Source organism: Mus caroli, chromosome 3, assembly GCF_900094665.2.
Source record: "Mus caroli chromosome 3, CAROLI_EIJ_v1.1, whole genome shotgun sequence".
NCBI lineage: Eukaryota > Metazoa > Chordata > Mammalia > Rodentia > Muridae > Mus > Mus caroli.
In genome coordinates, this window is record NC_034572.1 from 82,582,902 (window position 1) to 82,598,803 (window position 15,902).

Consider the following 15,902-nt stretch of genomic DNA (forward strand, 5'->3'; position numbering starts at 1 on the left):
CAGCAGTCCTCCAGTCTCTCAGCAGTCCTCCAGTCTCACAGCAGTCCTCCAGTCTCACAGCGGTCCTCCAGTCTCTCACAGCAGTCCTCCAATCTCCCACAGCAGTCCTCCAGTCTCAAATAGTCCTCCAGTCTCTCACAGCAGTCCTCCAGCCTCTCACAGCAGTCCTCCAGTCTCTCACAGCAGTCCTCCAGCCTCTCACAGCAGTCCTCCAGTCTCTCACAGCAGTCCTCCAGCCTCTCACAGCAGCCCTCCAGTCTCTCACAACAGTCCTCCTAGCCCCAGCCTCCTAAGGGCTTTCCTCTCCTTCCCCCCTTTGTTCCTTGAACCTTTGGTCAACAGTTGTGTTAGGGATGCCCCTTTGGGGTGTCAGCAACTCACAGACATTTGTTCTCTGTTTGAACCAGGTGTGTAATAACCTCCGTCCAACACAAAAAGTATCTCTATGGGGCAGTGGTGGTGCATGCGTTTAATCCCAGCACTGGGGAGGCAGAGGCAGGCAGATCTTTGAGTTTGAGAACAGCCGGTGTACAGAGTTATTCTAGGACAGTAGGACAGCCAGGGCTACACAGAGAAACCCTGCCTAGAAACCTAGCACCCCCAACCCCCCCCCAAAAAAAGGAAGAGAGAGAGAGAGAGAGAGAGAGAGAGAGAGAGAGAGAGAGAGAGAGAGAGAGAAGAAATGGCTTCTTTGAAGGCGTGAGAAGTTCCCAGAAGTGCACCTGCCTCTCTAATGCTACCCCGTCCCCCTGGGCTTGGGGTTGAACCCACGACTTTGAGCACTGTAAGCCAGTGTTTTACAGCTGAACAGCAGCCCCAGTTCCACTTTCTTTATTTATTAACCATAAAAGCTCTTTAATCCAGCACTTGGGAGGCAGAGGCAGGCAGATTTCTGATTTGGAGGCCAGCCTGGTCTACAGAGTGAGTTCCAGGATAGCCAGGGCTACACAGAAAAACCCTGTCTCGAAAAAACAAAACCAAAACAAAACAAAACAACAACAACAAAACTTCTCTAAAGGAACTGTAACCATGTCCCTGTTGTTACTAGGTGGAAGACAAGCTCAGAGGATTTCAGGCTTGTCCCTCTTGCAAGACTATTATTTCATAGATGGGTCAGGTGCCTGCCACAGTTCATGTGTGGAAATCAAAGGGAAACCTGTGGGAGTTTGTTCTCTCCTTCTACCATGTGACTTCCAGGAATTGAACCTGGGTCAATTAGAAGCATGCCTTTTTACCTGCCAAGCCATCTTCTCCCCACCACACACACACTTTTTTTTTTCCCTAAAGAGACAAGATCTGCTCACTGTGATTTTTAAACATGCTTTTTGTTTGTTTTTCAAGCCGGGGTTTCTCTGTGTAGCCTTGGCTGTCCTGGAATCCACCTGGAACACCCTGTAGACAAAGTTGGCTTCAAACGCAAAGATGCACCTGCCTCTTCCTCCTGAGTGCTGGGATTAAAGGCGTGCGCCACCACGCCTAGCAAAATCTGCTCACCATGTAACTCAGACTGGTCTTGAATTAAAGCAGTTCTTGTTCATCAGCCTCCTGAGCCCTCGAGTTACCAACATGGGCCTCTAAGCCTGCTATTACGGTTGTGGTTTGGTTGGCTTTGGTTGTTTTGAGAGAGTCTCACTACATATCGATGCTGTCCTTGAACTCACTGCTGTCTCTCTTCTTTAGACTCTCAAGTGCTAAGATTACAGGTATGTGGGATTGCAATCTCTCACTTGACTTCACGAGATTTTTTTCAGACACAGATGAAGAATTTGAGTTGAAACCTGCCACTCCAAATTGAGTGCTCTGTCCCCATTGCCACAGGGCTCTGAAAGACTTACTTAAAATAATCCCTGCAAAGGCATTGCAAACTTGGCCCAAAGCCAGGCCTACTCTCTCAAAATTTGAACCTGGGGTAGTAGCATGTACCTTTAACCCCAAGACTTGAGAGTATGAGACAGGAGGATATTGAACTCAGGGCCAGCCTTGGCTACACATTGAGTTCTTTTCCCCCACTCACCTACCAAACTTGAAAATGCCCAATATGGGCCTGGGGGGGGGGGTGGTGGTGGCACACACCTTTAACCCTAGTACTTAGGAGGCAGAGGCAGGCGGATCTCTGAGTTTGAGGCCATCCTGGTCTACAGAGTGAGTTCCAGGACAGCCAGGGATACACAGAGAAACCCTGTCTTGAAAAACATAAATAAATATATAAACCCAATACGAGATAAATATATAAGCTGCACATGGTGGCACACATCTTTAATCCCAGTACTTTAGAGACAAAGCCTAGCTGATCTCTGTGAGTTCAAGGACAACCTGGTCTACAAATCAAGTTCTAGGCCAGCCAGGGCCACATAATGAGACCCTATCTCAAAAAAAAAAAAAAAAAACCTATAAGAATATTTAGTAAGCTAGACATGGTGGCTCATGACATGTGTCACTACCACCAGCACCTGGGAGACAGAGGCAGGTGGATCTGTGAGTTCGAGGCCAGCCTGGTCTACAGGGCAAGTTCCCGGACAGCCAGGTCTATACAGAGAAAGCCTGTTTCAAAAGAAAAAAATTAGTGTTTAATATTTGAGTGTTTATTAAATTCTTTGCTTTGTTTTTCAACAGTATGGATAACTCAAATTAAAAATATAAGATTAACTTATTCAATAGTTAGTTTAAATGAATTAATAATATAAATTACTTTCAACAAGGTGTGGTTCTGCAAGCCTATATTCCAGCGCTCAGAAGGCAAAGCAGGATGATGAGTGCTAAGTTAACGACCTCCCTATATTATAGAGTTCTGGTCCAGATAGTGGGACCCTGTCTCAAAAGAAAGATAAACAAAGTTTAAAATTACTAATTTTTAAAAGTAGTAGTCTAATAATACAATGCTTTTCTCTTTAGGTTAACATCTCCTCTTCTTCCTCCTCCTCTTCTTCTTCCTCCTCCTCTTCTTCTTTCTCCTCCTCTTCCTCCTCCTCCTCTCCCTCTTCCTCCTCTTCCTTCTCCTCCTTCTCTCCCTCCTCCTCCTCATTTTCCTCCTTTCTCTACTGTTTTGGTTTGGGGTTTTTTTTTGAGACAGAGTTTCTCTGTGTAGCCCCTAGCTGTCCTAAACTTGCTTTGTAGACCGCAGACTCACAGAGAGTCACCTGCCTCCTAAGTGCTGGGATGAAAGGCTTGTGCCATCACATCCCACACGTTTCTTCTTTAAAAATGCATAGCACATATACTATATGCATATATGTATATACATGCATCACAAAGACAGGGTCTCACCTTGTAACTTGGGCTAGCCTTGGAACTCATTATGTAGACCAGTCTGGCCCTCCATCTCACAGAAATCTTCTGTCTCTGCCTCCTGGGTGCTGGGATTAAAAGGCCCAGTTTAACTTTTCACTTTTTAAGGTTTGTTCTTTGCGTGCTAGCTTGACAAGTCCGAGGTCAGAAGTTTCCTGTCTTTCTGTTTTGTAGGGTTTGTGTAGTTATGCAGTGATGAGAATCTAGCCAGTGCTTCAGAGCACCCCGGATACACGCTGTGCCCCTGGGCCGTGTCCCTAAACCCAGAGATGTGCCGTGTAGCCTGTGTCGTGTAGCCCACGGAGGGTTGGGTACTTTCACTGACTTGGGTTTTTGGAATGATGTGAAAATTGTGCTGAGGTGACTTAATTGTGGAGTGTTGTAGCCTGTACGCCGGCCTCTGTGCTTCATTTCCAACCTGTGAAGTGGAAATATCATGAGGCTTTAACAGCATCTTGTAGCTTCCTTCATATTTAGCTCAGTGGTAGCACACTTGCCTAGCATGTCTAAGGTCATGGGTTCAATTCCCAACACTGAGAAAAGAAATCAGTATCTCGGGGCATAAAGCATGTTGTCCATGTGATTGCTCTATAATATCCCACAAAGAGTTCTTAGCTCTTATTTACTGTGAACTAGGCTCAGTGCCGACTCTGCAGGTATAGGAAACAGGATCCCCGTGTTCCCTGCCCCATCAGAACATGAGAAAACATACTTAACGCCAGTAGAGAAGAACCTACATTGATGAAAACTGTAATAACTAACTAGGTGTTATAGCTTGCATTTATAATCTCAGTACTTGGGAGGCTGAGGCAGGGGAATCACTGGGATACATAAGTTCCATGTCAGCCTGGCCTAAATACATAGATAGCAAGGCCCTGTCAAAACTGGGGTGGGGTGGGAGGCCTAGGAAGAGTGTATGTGGAGAGGTAGCTCAGTGGTTAAGGGTATTCACTGCCTTTGATCCTCATACCCACGTCAGGAAGCGCACACCTGTAAGTCCAGCCTCAGGGAATCCAGCACCTTCTGACCTCTGCTGGCACACGGACATATACACATTAATAAAAATAAATATTTCTCTTAAGAAGATAGAAAAACGGGGAGAGAGATATGTGGTAAGTTCCTCTGAAAACTTTTAACTTGTAGAACTTAAGAATTTACAAGTAAATTCTTCTTGGGATTTGTCTAAAGGGTTGTTAATAGGAGCCCACGGCAGGGCAGAGGAAGTATAATTAGCCTAAAACACCGTTTTCCTGCTAAACCACAGTATTTTCCCTGAGCAACTGCTACATTTATTCTGTGTAATTTAGCAGTGTGGCCTTTAGCCACATCATTGAAACTTCCAGGCCAGGAGTCTCTCAGACAGCCATCAATTAATGTAAGGATTCCCCCCACAGGAGACATTACAGTTCTGCTCTTCAAGGGCTCTGAGCTACCAAACTTGCCGATTAACCTTACCGAATACTCCAGCAATGGTGTAAAGGCAGGTCCTGCTAAGCAGTCAAGGAAATCTAAGTCCAGAAAAATGAAATGAGTTGTCCGAATCACTGGGTGGAAAGCAGAGGTCCCGGGGCATACGGCACCCTGTGGCTTTGACTATTCAACTCCTGACAAAAATTGTTTTTAAATTAAACTTTTTGTTTTCCCTCCAAGTGATGTTATTGATTTGTTTAAATAGTCAGGTCTCGGGGACAACCTCAATGTGTGGGTCTGCATATTGTAGAAAGAAATCCACATGAATTCTCGGATGTTTCTTGGTGTTGGAGATTGAAGCCAGCGCCTCACGCCTGCCTGGAAGCACTCTGCCATTGACCCTTACCTCAGCCCAGTCTCTAATCTGTCTCTCCTCAGTAAATTTCAGGGTGTCTGAATTGCCTCTACCTTTGTTGAATATCTTGAGTTAGCTGATAGGAGAACGCAGACCAGACAAGGAGCTTGCTGGTAGAAAACCCAAGTAAGACAAGGTGTGAAGCAGCCCCATATCTAACTCCAAGGGGAAAATACAGCTCTGTGAGGCTGCGTGTTTAGTGATTTAGAAACATGAAAGGAACTGTGGGAAAGATATGTTATTTAGAATCGTAATTAAAATACTACTTGTGTGGCTAGGAAGATGGTTCAGTGATTTAGAGCACTCACTGTCTGTTAACCTATTCATCCAATGCATCTGTCGCCCTCTTCTGGCCTCCACAGGCACTGCATACTCATGGTGCACAGACATGTGCAGGCAAAACATGCCTGTGTGGGGTTGGAGAGATGGCTCAGTGGTTAAGAGCACTAAGTGCTCTTCCAGAGGTCCTGAGTTCAATTCCCAGCAACCACATGGTAGCTCACAACCATCTATAGTAAGATCTGACCCCCTCTTCTGGGGTGTCTGAAGATAGCTACAGTGTATTTACATATAATAAATAAATCTTTTAAAAAATTCATACACATAAAATAAAAATAAACCTATCTTTTTAATTTAAAAAAATTGCAGGAAATCTTTTTCATAAAGATACATATAAAGTAAGGTACAGTAAATGAGCTTGGCTCCCCACTCAGCACCTCACAGGGCAGAGGCCTCACAACCAGAATCAGTGGACACCAGGGCTTCTGTGAGGCTCTGGGCATGACACATTTGTGATATGTGTACCCAAAAAAACATAGTCACTTTGACTGTTGAGAGAGAATGCAATTTTTTAAAAAAAGAGAATTCTGGATAATACAGGGTGATAACAGTTGAATGTGTTGTCGGGTGTGGTTATTCACTCCTGTAGTCCCAGTCTCTGGGAAGCTGAGGCAGGAGGATCACTGCAACTTAGAAGTCAACCTGGACCACAGAATGAGACCCTGCAAAAACAAATTTGCTACTTAAGAAACGTTGGCCTCCTGCCATGTAAATGCCTTAGTTGTGTGTGATGAGAACGGAGGGCTGGAAAGGGAAGTTTCCCAGCCCGGGTTAGGCAATGAACCAATCAGCTGCCATTTTCTCTGATTTGGGGCAGCCCTGTCTCAGAGAGGCTGTGCGGGAGTGTTTATCTTCTGCCCAACCCCAGCACCCTGCTGTCTGCCACAGTAAACGGCCTCTATCGGCAGCCAGGGTGTAGCTTCCTCTTGCCATTTCCTCCTTCTCAGGCACATTTCCTCTTGGAGGCAGCTCTGCACGTCAGGAGCTATTCTCCCTGCAGGAAGGGTCGGCTTGCAGCCCTGTGATTGTTTCAATGTTTCTATGGCGCCTCAGGTTGGGGACAGCCAGGTGTTGGAATGGACTGGAAGGTTAATGCCCTGGAAGGGGGAGGTGCCTACCTCCTTTCCGCCCAATTAAACATTGTTTCAAAAGATGTTTTACCAATAGCTCCAATCCTGGGCCAGGCAAGGAAGGAGTGTTTTCAGCTTTGAGCTTTTCAGTTGGCTCCTAGTCCATTTCAAAGGGAGGGATCAGGAGGACCCCACTGTAAAGAAATACTACACACATAAATGCCAATCACTGTGCCTCATTTGAATGCAAGTCTATGGAAATTTCCTTGTGAGCAAGACCTCTACCCTAAGGATGGACTCAGATCGCATACCCTAAGGATGGACTCAGATCATACACCCTAAGGATGGACTCAGGACATGTACCCTAAGGATGGACTCAGGACATGTACCCTAAGGATGGACTCAGGTCATGTACCCTAAGGATGGACTCAGGTCATATACCCTGAGGATGGACTCAGGACATGTACCCTGAGGATGGACTCAGGTCATATACCCTAAGGATGGACTCAGATCATACACCCTAAGGATGGACTCAGGACATGTACCCTAAGGATGGACTCAGGTCATGTATTCTAAGGATGGACTCAGGTCATGTATTCTAAGGATGGACTCAGGTCATGTACCCTGAGGATGGACTTAGGACATGTACCCTAAGGATGGACTTAGGACATGTATCCTGAGGATGGACTCAGGACATGTACCCTAAGGATGGACTCAGGACATGTACCCTAAGGATGGACTCAGGACATGTACCCTAAGGATGGACTTAGGACATGTACCCTGAGGATGGACTCAGGACATGTACCCTAAGGATGGACTTAGGACATGTACCCTAAGGATGGACTCAGGACATGTACCCTAAGGATGGACTTAGGACATGTACCCTCAGGATGGACTCAGGTCATGTACCCTAAGGATGGACTCAGGGCATGTACCCTAAGGATGGACTTAGGACATGTACCCTAAGGATGGACTCGGGTCATGTATTCTAAGGATGGACTCACTCTTCCTCATTTGGTTCATACACTTCACTGGAGGCTTACTTGAAGCCATGTTTTTTTCTCTTTACCTTTACTTTATGTGTGTGTGTGCTGCCTGCATGTGTATATGCACACCATGTGTGTACCTGAGGAGCCCAGAAGGTGTCAGGAGGTACTGAGGCTGTGAGGCTCCATATAGGAGCTGGGAACCAACCCTGGGCCTTCTGCAAGAGCAACAAGTGCTTGTATCCACTGAAGCCAGGATCTCGAGAACTTTCTAAACTGGGCATAAATAAGTTCTGATTAGAAACCTAAAAATTCTAAATCCATCCCCTGGGTTCCTTTGTGTGCTCAGTTTCCTCTTTCTTAGTTCTTGAGAAAGGATCTTTTACTTTTTTTTTTTAAATGCCAGCCTTATCGCAGCCGAACCAAGAACAGAGCACGTTTTTGTTTCTTGTTTTTCATAGCCACGTCTAGAATAGGCAATGAAGCAAAAGCCGTGGGGTTGAACGTCAAGAGGGTAGGACAAAAGACACGGCTCTGGCCTCAGACAGCCCAGGCCCCTGACCTGGCGTCAGGTGAGCAGGGGACAGTCCAGCCAGCTACATCCACAGCAAGTGCTGTGATGTGTCCTTGGTTCAGGGATGAGGCCAGGAGAGATTAGCCCCACAGACTGGGCAGAAGTGGGTAAGACATAGCCTCAACTTTAGCTGCTTTTTAGACTATCCTAGTAGCTTATACCCATCTGGCTGCCAGACTCTATCCCACCTCTGAAGTTAGATCCTGTGGAGGTGAGGAGTGTCCAGGAAATGTAGTGTACCTGTGTACCAATAAACCTCAATATAAACCAGACAATTAACAGTTAAACAACTATAGGGCCACTATAGGACAGAGTCAGCAGTGTCTGGTGACTGGCCAGCCTGGCCTAGGGGCCTTACCAGGTCACTCTAACCAAAGGGAACCTCTGCAGATCCAATATATTACTCTTATGTCTATTAGTGTGGACTTGCATGGAATTGGAGGCAGAGGTAGTTGCTGACAGAGTCCTGAATCCCACAGATCCAAACCTCACCTAGGAATAAGTGATCACTCCCACCCCACCCCACCCCCACACACTTTGAGACAAGGTCTCAGTATATAGCCTTCGATGGCCTAGAACTATGTCAACCACGCTGGCACAGGCACACAGAAGTCAGCTTGCCTCTGTCTCCTGAGTGCCTAGACTAAAGGCATGCATCACCATGCCTGGTTAAAGTTTGCCCTCTTGAATTTAGTGGCTTTCTTTGAATAACTGTCTCCATCCGTTGTCCTTCCTCTGTTATAGAACTCTTACTGTCCTTTCTGGCGCCCTCCCACAGCACGGCAGTCTTCTGCTCCTCTTCTTGCTTGTTCCACCATTTCTTCCCATCCTCCCTTGCTTCTGCTGCCCATCCTTTCCTAGAATCCTGCCCTGGACTCTCTGTCCTTTCAATCTGCTGCCCTCGTCTCTAGAAGTTGCTTTTATTCTCACAGTATTAACAGCCATGTGTGGCAAGACTCTCCATGATGCACACATGTCCTCTGCCTGGGCATCGTGCTGTGCCATCCCTTCATTACACACCTGTGTGTCCTGCCAACATAAGCAAGGCAGAGTGGGCCCTGCCCCAGCCATCTCTGCCAAGTTGGAAATGTGTGTCAAAAACTGAGTCCCCAGTGGTGAAAGTGTAAGGCAAGAATGGGTGGTAGCAGTGAGCGCTGAAGGCCATCAGAGGACCGGGAGAAAGGAGAGGCTTCCCGAAGAGGTGTCCAGTGGAACAAATATTCCACAGGTGCTAATAGACATAAGAGTAAAAGTCAGGGGCTGGTGAGATGGCTCAGCGGGTAAGAGCACCCACTGTTCTTCTGAAGGTCCTGAGTTCAAATCCCACCAACCACATGGTGGTTCACAACCACCCATAATGAGATATGATGCCCTCTTCTGGGGTGTCTGAAGACAGCTACAGTGTACTTATTTATAATAATAAATAGATCTTTGGGCCGGAGCGAGCAGAGGTCCTAAATTCAATTCCCAACAACCAGATGAAGGCTCACAACTATCTGTACAGCTAAAGTGTGTACTCACATACATTAAATAAATAAATCTCTTTTTTTAAAGAGTAATATATTGGATCTGCAGAGGTTCCATTTGTTAGGGTAACCTGGTAAGGCCCCTAGGCCAGGCTGGCCAGTCACCAGACACTGCTGACTCTGTCCTATAGTGGCCCTATAGTTGTTTAACTGTTAATTGTCTGGTTTATATTGAGGTTCGTCTGAACATTGCTATGCATCAGTCCAGCTCTTTCTCACTTCCTCTATCCTATACAGTGATGTTAGATGTAAGAATCAAGTCACTCGCCGATATATCCCCATTTTTATGCTTGTTTGTTTTTTTTAAATGTCAGAAGTGGTGACACACACCTTTAATCCCAGCCCTAAGGAAGCAGAGTCAGGTGGATCACTGTGAGTTTGGAGCCACCCTGGTCTACAAAGTGAGTTCCAGGATAGCCAAGGCTATGCTGAGAAACCAATTTAAAATGGTTTTGCACTGTACACAGCACAATCCAAACTTTTGTTTTTGCTTTTAAAAGAAACTCACTTCCAGAGGAGTTACATACACCTGTAATCCTAGCACTTGGGAGGCTGAGGCAGGAGAGTCCTAGAGCTCAAAGCCATCTTTCTCTACATAGCAATCTGCAGGCTATTCTGGGCTACATGATTCCCTGACATCTTAAAAAGCAACCAAGCTGGAGCTGGAGAGATGGTTCAGCGGTTAAGAACTCGTACTGCTTTGGCAGAGGACCAGAGTGTGATTCCCAGGACCCCAGTCCATTGACTCAGAACTGGTGCTCTGGGGGATCTAGTGCCCTCTTCTGGTGTCTGCAGAATCACACACATAATTAGAAATACATAAATCTGAAATCCATATATATACAGGGCTAGAGAGATGGCTCAGCGGAGGTCCTGAGTTCAGATTCCAGTAACTACATGGCAGCTCACAATTCAGTGCCCTCTTCTGGTGTGCAGGCAGACAGGCAGACAAATCACTTGTATACATAAATACATAAATCTTTTGAGAGAGAGACAGAGACAAAAACTCCAGTGCTGCCTGCCTCTGGGCTTTTCCCTTCTCCAGCTAAGGTCTTCTCCCAGTGCCTTCCTCGTCTCTGACTTCTGCCTCTGAAACGTTCCTCTCTGGCCCTGGATGGCGATGCGCCCCATATGTCCCCTGCTTTCCTATCTTCACTCAAGCAGCTCTCCCCACTGGAAGTGACCTTGTCCACCAGAGTCAGCTCATCTTCCATTTTTCTTCCACTTGGAGCCCATCCAAGCGTGGTGTCAAAGTGTAAGGCTTCCAGCGCCTAGCTTCCTGCTGTCACTCCAGGCCCTGCCGCACACTGGTCTGGGTCACTTCCTTAAGCCCCATGTGCTTCAGTTCTCTTTAACATGGTGGGGGTGGGGGGGGAGGAGGACACACAGGAGTATTTATCCCACAGAATGGCTTTGAGCATTACAGCACGGAGAACAGCGCTAGCCTCCAGGGGAAATGTCATAGAAGGATCTTATTCTCTACCTTAGCACTTTTATTTGAGTTTCTCCTTCGGTTATAGACTCTCTGACTGTGTCTGGCTCCCACTGCTCTAAAAATGGCTGACTCTTAAGAACCCTGGCGGTGGCTCACACCTTTCATCCCTGAACTCAGGAGGCAGAGGCGAGTGGATCTGTGAGTTGAAAGGCCAGCCTGGTCTACATGGTGAATTCCAGGCTAGCTGGGGGCTACATAGTGAGACCTTATCTCAAAACAAACACAAGCCTGACTGATGCTTTCCTGGTGTATTGTGAACAATGCCTTCAATACCATACATGGCTGATTTCCCCTACAGTGCGGTAATCCGGGCCTCCTATTAAGAAGTATTAGTAGAACTAAAAGTAAGCTATACTCAGGGTAGACACTAGACACTCTGCCACCCAGAGGCCACTTCTCTATTACCCTCAAAAGGACCCTGGAGGCCTCCTGCCTTCAGGCATCCCTCATCTTAGGCTCGGCCCATCTGTCGTGCTGAGAGGTGTTTTCTTCTTAAACGTGTTGTTTTAGAGTTGACACTCAGCAACTGTACAGACCATCTGGGGACTGTGATATTTCAGTTTGTGTGCATGTTGTGCTGTAGCCAGGAACATTCTGGAACACACACCCCACCCCACCCCCGCCCTTTTGCTTCTGTAGCATGGCCGAAGAGTAGTCTGCCCAACCCAGAACACAACAGTCTTAGAGCATTCTGCTGCCTCAGCCAAGGGTAACTGGGTTAATCCATGGGTTACCCGTGGGCCTTACGACATCTGTCCATGACCATTTGAGGTTTTCCATGTGACCTGTATACCTGATTTTCAGAAATCAGACGCCGTGGCTCCAAAGATCCCCTGGTGAAGGCCCTCCAGTTGCTTGATGGCCCGAGTGAGCCAGGGGAGACTGTGAAGGTGGAGGCCACAGTCAAGAGACGGAGCTCCAAGGACCTGCTGGGGAAGCCGCCACAACTCTATGACACCCCGTACGAGCCTTCGGAGGGTGGCCAACGTGTAGCAGAGGTGAAGGCGCGGCCAGCAGACAGCAGGCTACCGGAGGAGGACGATCGGCCCGCTGCTGAGTACGAACAGCCCTGGGAGTGGAAGAAGGAGCAGATCGCGAGAGCCCTGTCAGGTGAGGGTGCAGCGCCTGCCTCACCAAACACAGCAGTGCTCCGGGCTCCCTGCCACAGTGTGACTTTCAGGACGCCTGAAACTGTGGCCTTGTTTCCCGGCTCTGTCCACTGTGTAGCCACTGGGGATGCTTTAGGGCTGTTGGAACAGCCTCCTTGATTGCTTTACATTTGGAAACCACCTTCCTCACTCTTTCCGGGACGTACTTGCTCTTCAAGCCTGTGAGAGGCTCACTGTGAAACAGCAGGCCTGGGCTAGGTAGATTGACGGACCACTGTGGCTGCGAGTGAGAATGAGGCTAGATCAGTCTTGTCATTGAGACAGGATCTCACTATGTAGCCGAGGCTAGCCTCAACCTTGCAATTTTTTGCTTCGGTTTTCTTAGGGTGTTAGACGCTTATGTTACAATTCCCAGCTACAAATCGATTCCTTTAGAAAGTAAAACCTAAATTGAAGGTAGAGTCACTTCTTCAAATGTGGACCTTTTGTTGAGGGGCTAGCTCAGGCTAGCTCCAAACTCCTGAGTTCAGTCTCACAAGCAGCACAAACCCTGCTCATGTGAGGGTTTTTAAGCAATTTAAGGGAGAGTTGTTAAACAGACTTTTGAAAAGAAAAGAAAACTGGGGGGGGGGGTGCAGAGAGATGGCATTTAGTGATCTTGCAGAGGACTTGGGTCAGTTCCCGGTACCCGTGTAAGGCTCACAACCGTCTGTAACAACCACTCCCAAGACATACTTTCTTCATTTGGCTTTCACAGAATTGGTTTTGCCTTTGCTTTAGATTTTTTTTCTCCTTATATGGGTAATTATTTTTTTTCATTTTTTATTAGATATTTTCTTCATTTACATTTCAAATGTTATCCCCAAATCCCCCTATATCCCCCCCACCCTGCTCCCCAATCCACCCACTCCTGCTTCCTGGCCCTGGCATTTCCCTGTATCAGAGCATATGATCTTTGCAAGACCAAGGGCCTCTCCTCCTATTGATGGCCAACTAGGCCATCCTCTGCTACACATGCAGCTAGAGACACAGTTCTGTGGGGTACTGATTAGTTCATATTGTTGATGCTCCTATAGGGTTGCAGACCCCTTTAGCTCCTTGGTTACTTTCTCTAGCTCCTTCTTTAGGGGCCCTGTGTTCCATCCAATAGAGGACTGTGAGCTTTAGAATTTTCAAGGTGTCTTTTCCCCTTAACAGCCAAGCCAATTAAAAGTAGAATCGGTGTGCTGGTTGGTGGTGAATCCTGTAATCCTAGCACTTCCTAAGTAGGAGCAGGAAGAGGAGGGCGAGTTCCAGGCCACCCTGGGCTGTGTCCTCGGCCCGGCCTGGGCTGGGCATCGCTAATGTGTCAGTCCATATTTTGTTCTGTTTCTGCCTGTGCTGGGAGTTTGTCTGTCTCAAGCTTGTGCTGTCACAGTCTCTGTGAGTTCACATCTGTCTGGCCTGCGGTGTCTGCCAACACTATTTCACTAAAATCATCTCCTCCAGGAGGTTCGTGCAGTCTTTCTGTCCCTCCCCTTCCGCATGGATCCCTGAGCCTTGAGGAGAGGGTGTGATACAGGCATCCCCTTCACAGCTGAGAGCTCCGGAGTCACTCTGAATGTATGTTTAGTCTTTAAAAAACAACGCATTCTGCATGTTCTTAGAGTAAAGTCCATGCTGAAACGTAAGTCCCCTCTTCTGTTCACAAACTGTTTCTACTGATGAGTAACTTCAAGGAGAGGGGTCGTATGAAGACACTAGCCATGTAGTCAGCCATTCATGACAGCAGTACAGCAGTTGAGGGACACTGCTCTTCATTGGAAGGCATGTTCTTCCCTAAGCTAAGGCAGGCACGAGCTTTTTCCTTTGAGGGCTACATGGCTGGCTTCCGTGTTCTCCAGTGTTAAGTGATGGCTTCCTTCCAGTCCAGTTTGAGGGATCTGATCGACCTCTGGGCAGAGAGGATGCAGGGAGACCGCACCACTGGCAGAAGACCTTGAAGCCGACCCTGTCAGACCATGGTGATGGGGAGAAGGTGGACCCAAGCCTGGCCCTAGAAAAGCAACCGTGAGTCTCCCTCACTGACTCTGCCACAACCTATGTAGGGTCCCCAGGTCCTTTCTGTATGACCCCTTTGGTTTATGCATTCTTGTCTGGGTGGAGCTTCTAAATGCAGGGTTTGCTCATGATGGAAGGCCCTATATCTCAAGAAGCACGTTTAAGCCTCCTTCCACACCAAAGGGAAGCTTGCTTTCTTTTTTAAAAATTTATTTTTATTTTATGAGGTTTGCCTGCCTGTATACATGTGTGATAACCAGAGGCCAGAAGATGGTGGTGAATCCCCAGGAACTGGGGTTGCCGGTGGCTATGAGTCACTAGGTGAATGCTAGAACTGGACCCAGGTCCTCTCCAAGAGCAGCAAGTACTTTTAACCACTGAGCCATCTCTCCAGGCCCCAGAGGGAAACGTTTCAAACACACTCCCTCTCTTGACTTGACCGTGTCTGATTGAGAGGCTTGGTGAGCCAGGACCACTAGAATGGGCGTTGTGTCCATCCTGAACATGATTCAGGATCCACTCAGGCTATTGAGCACCTCCCAGAAACTCCCTTCAAACCCCGCTTTAGTGGGGTGATGCTCCATCTGCATTTGCCCTGTGACACCCATGGCCTTGTTTTTCTCTCCCCCTCTGCAGTTGGTATCATGGCTCCATTAGCCGAGCTGAGGCCGAGAACCGACTACAGCCCTGCAAAGAAGCCGCTTACCTGGTCCGGAACAGTGAGTCAGGGAACAGCAAGTATTCCATTGCACTGAAGTAAGTGCCTCCTTCCCCTGGATTCCCTGTCTGAAGGCAAGGCCATGCCATGAGAGGCTTTCCTCCCTGGGGGTAGATGGGTAGTGGAAACAAGTAAAATTTGAAGGCTGGTCTTAGGGGTGTGATTGACAGAAAACCAAAGGCAGTTTACTTGGACAGCAGAGGGTGAGACCCTGTGATCAGAATGCAGAATTGATGCTAGAAAGCGACCCCAGTGTCAGTCACAGATGTGGTCCTGTTTTCATATCATCGTACATTAGTACGCATTACCAAACCTAAGGCCTCTTAGAAGAGAAATACTTCCTGATTAAAAAAAAAAAAAAGTGTTGGGGCTGGAGAGATGGCTCAGTGGTTAAGAGCACAGGCTGCCCTTCCAGAGGACTTTGGTTCAATCCTCAGGATCCACATGGTGGCTCACAACCATCTGTAACTCCAGTTTCTCTTCGGGCCTCTGTAAGTACCAGGCACATACATGTGCACAGACATATATGTTGCCCAAACACCCATAACATAAAATAAATAATAATATTTTTTAAAAAGTGTCTGGGGGAGGCTGCTTCTGGCTCCCACTCTCACAGCCATTGCAGTACATGGAGCTCCATAGAGACAGTGCCGGGGCAAGCGCGAGCCGGACAGGCATTGGGCGACTCTGTGCCTCACGGAGGAAAATCAACTAAACATGGGCAAAGGAGATCCTAAGAAGCCTAGAGGCAAAATGTCCTCATATGCATTCTTTGTGCAAACCTGCTGGGAGGAGCACAAGAAGAAGCACCCGGATGCTTCTGTCAACTTCTCAGAGTTCTCCAAGAAGTGCTCAGAGAGGTGGAAGACCATGTCTGCTAAAGAAAAGGGGAAATTTGAAGATATGGCAAAGGCTGACAAGACTCGTTATGAAAG

At 47.5% G+C, this 15,902-nt stretch overlaps 1 protein-coding gene across 1 annotated transcript in view; it reads left to right on the forward strand.

Annotated features, from left to right (window-relative positions):
- She (Src homology 2 domain containing E) overlaps window positions 1-15,902 on the forward strand; it is a 26,695-nt gene that overhangs the window by 6,909 nt on the left and 3,884 nt on the right. The window contains exons 3-5 of the mRNA XM_021158971.2: window positions 11,905-12,210; window positions 14,117-14,258; window positions 14,886-15,005. Of these exons, the coding sequence (XP_021014630.1) occupies window positions 11,905-12,210; window positions 14,117-14,258; window positions 14,886-15,005 (568 nt within the window). The remainder of the gene's footprint in view (window positions 1-11,904; window positions 12,211-14,116; window positions 14,259-14,885; window positions 15,006-15,902) is intronic.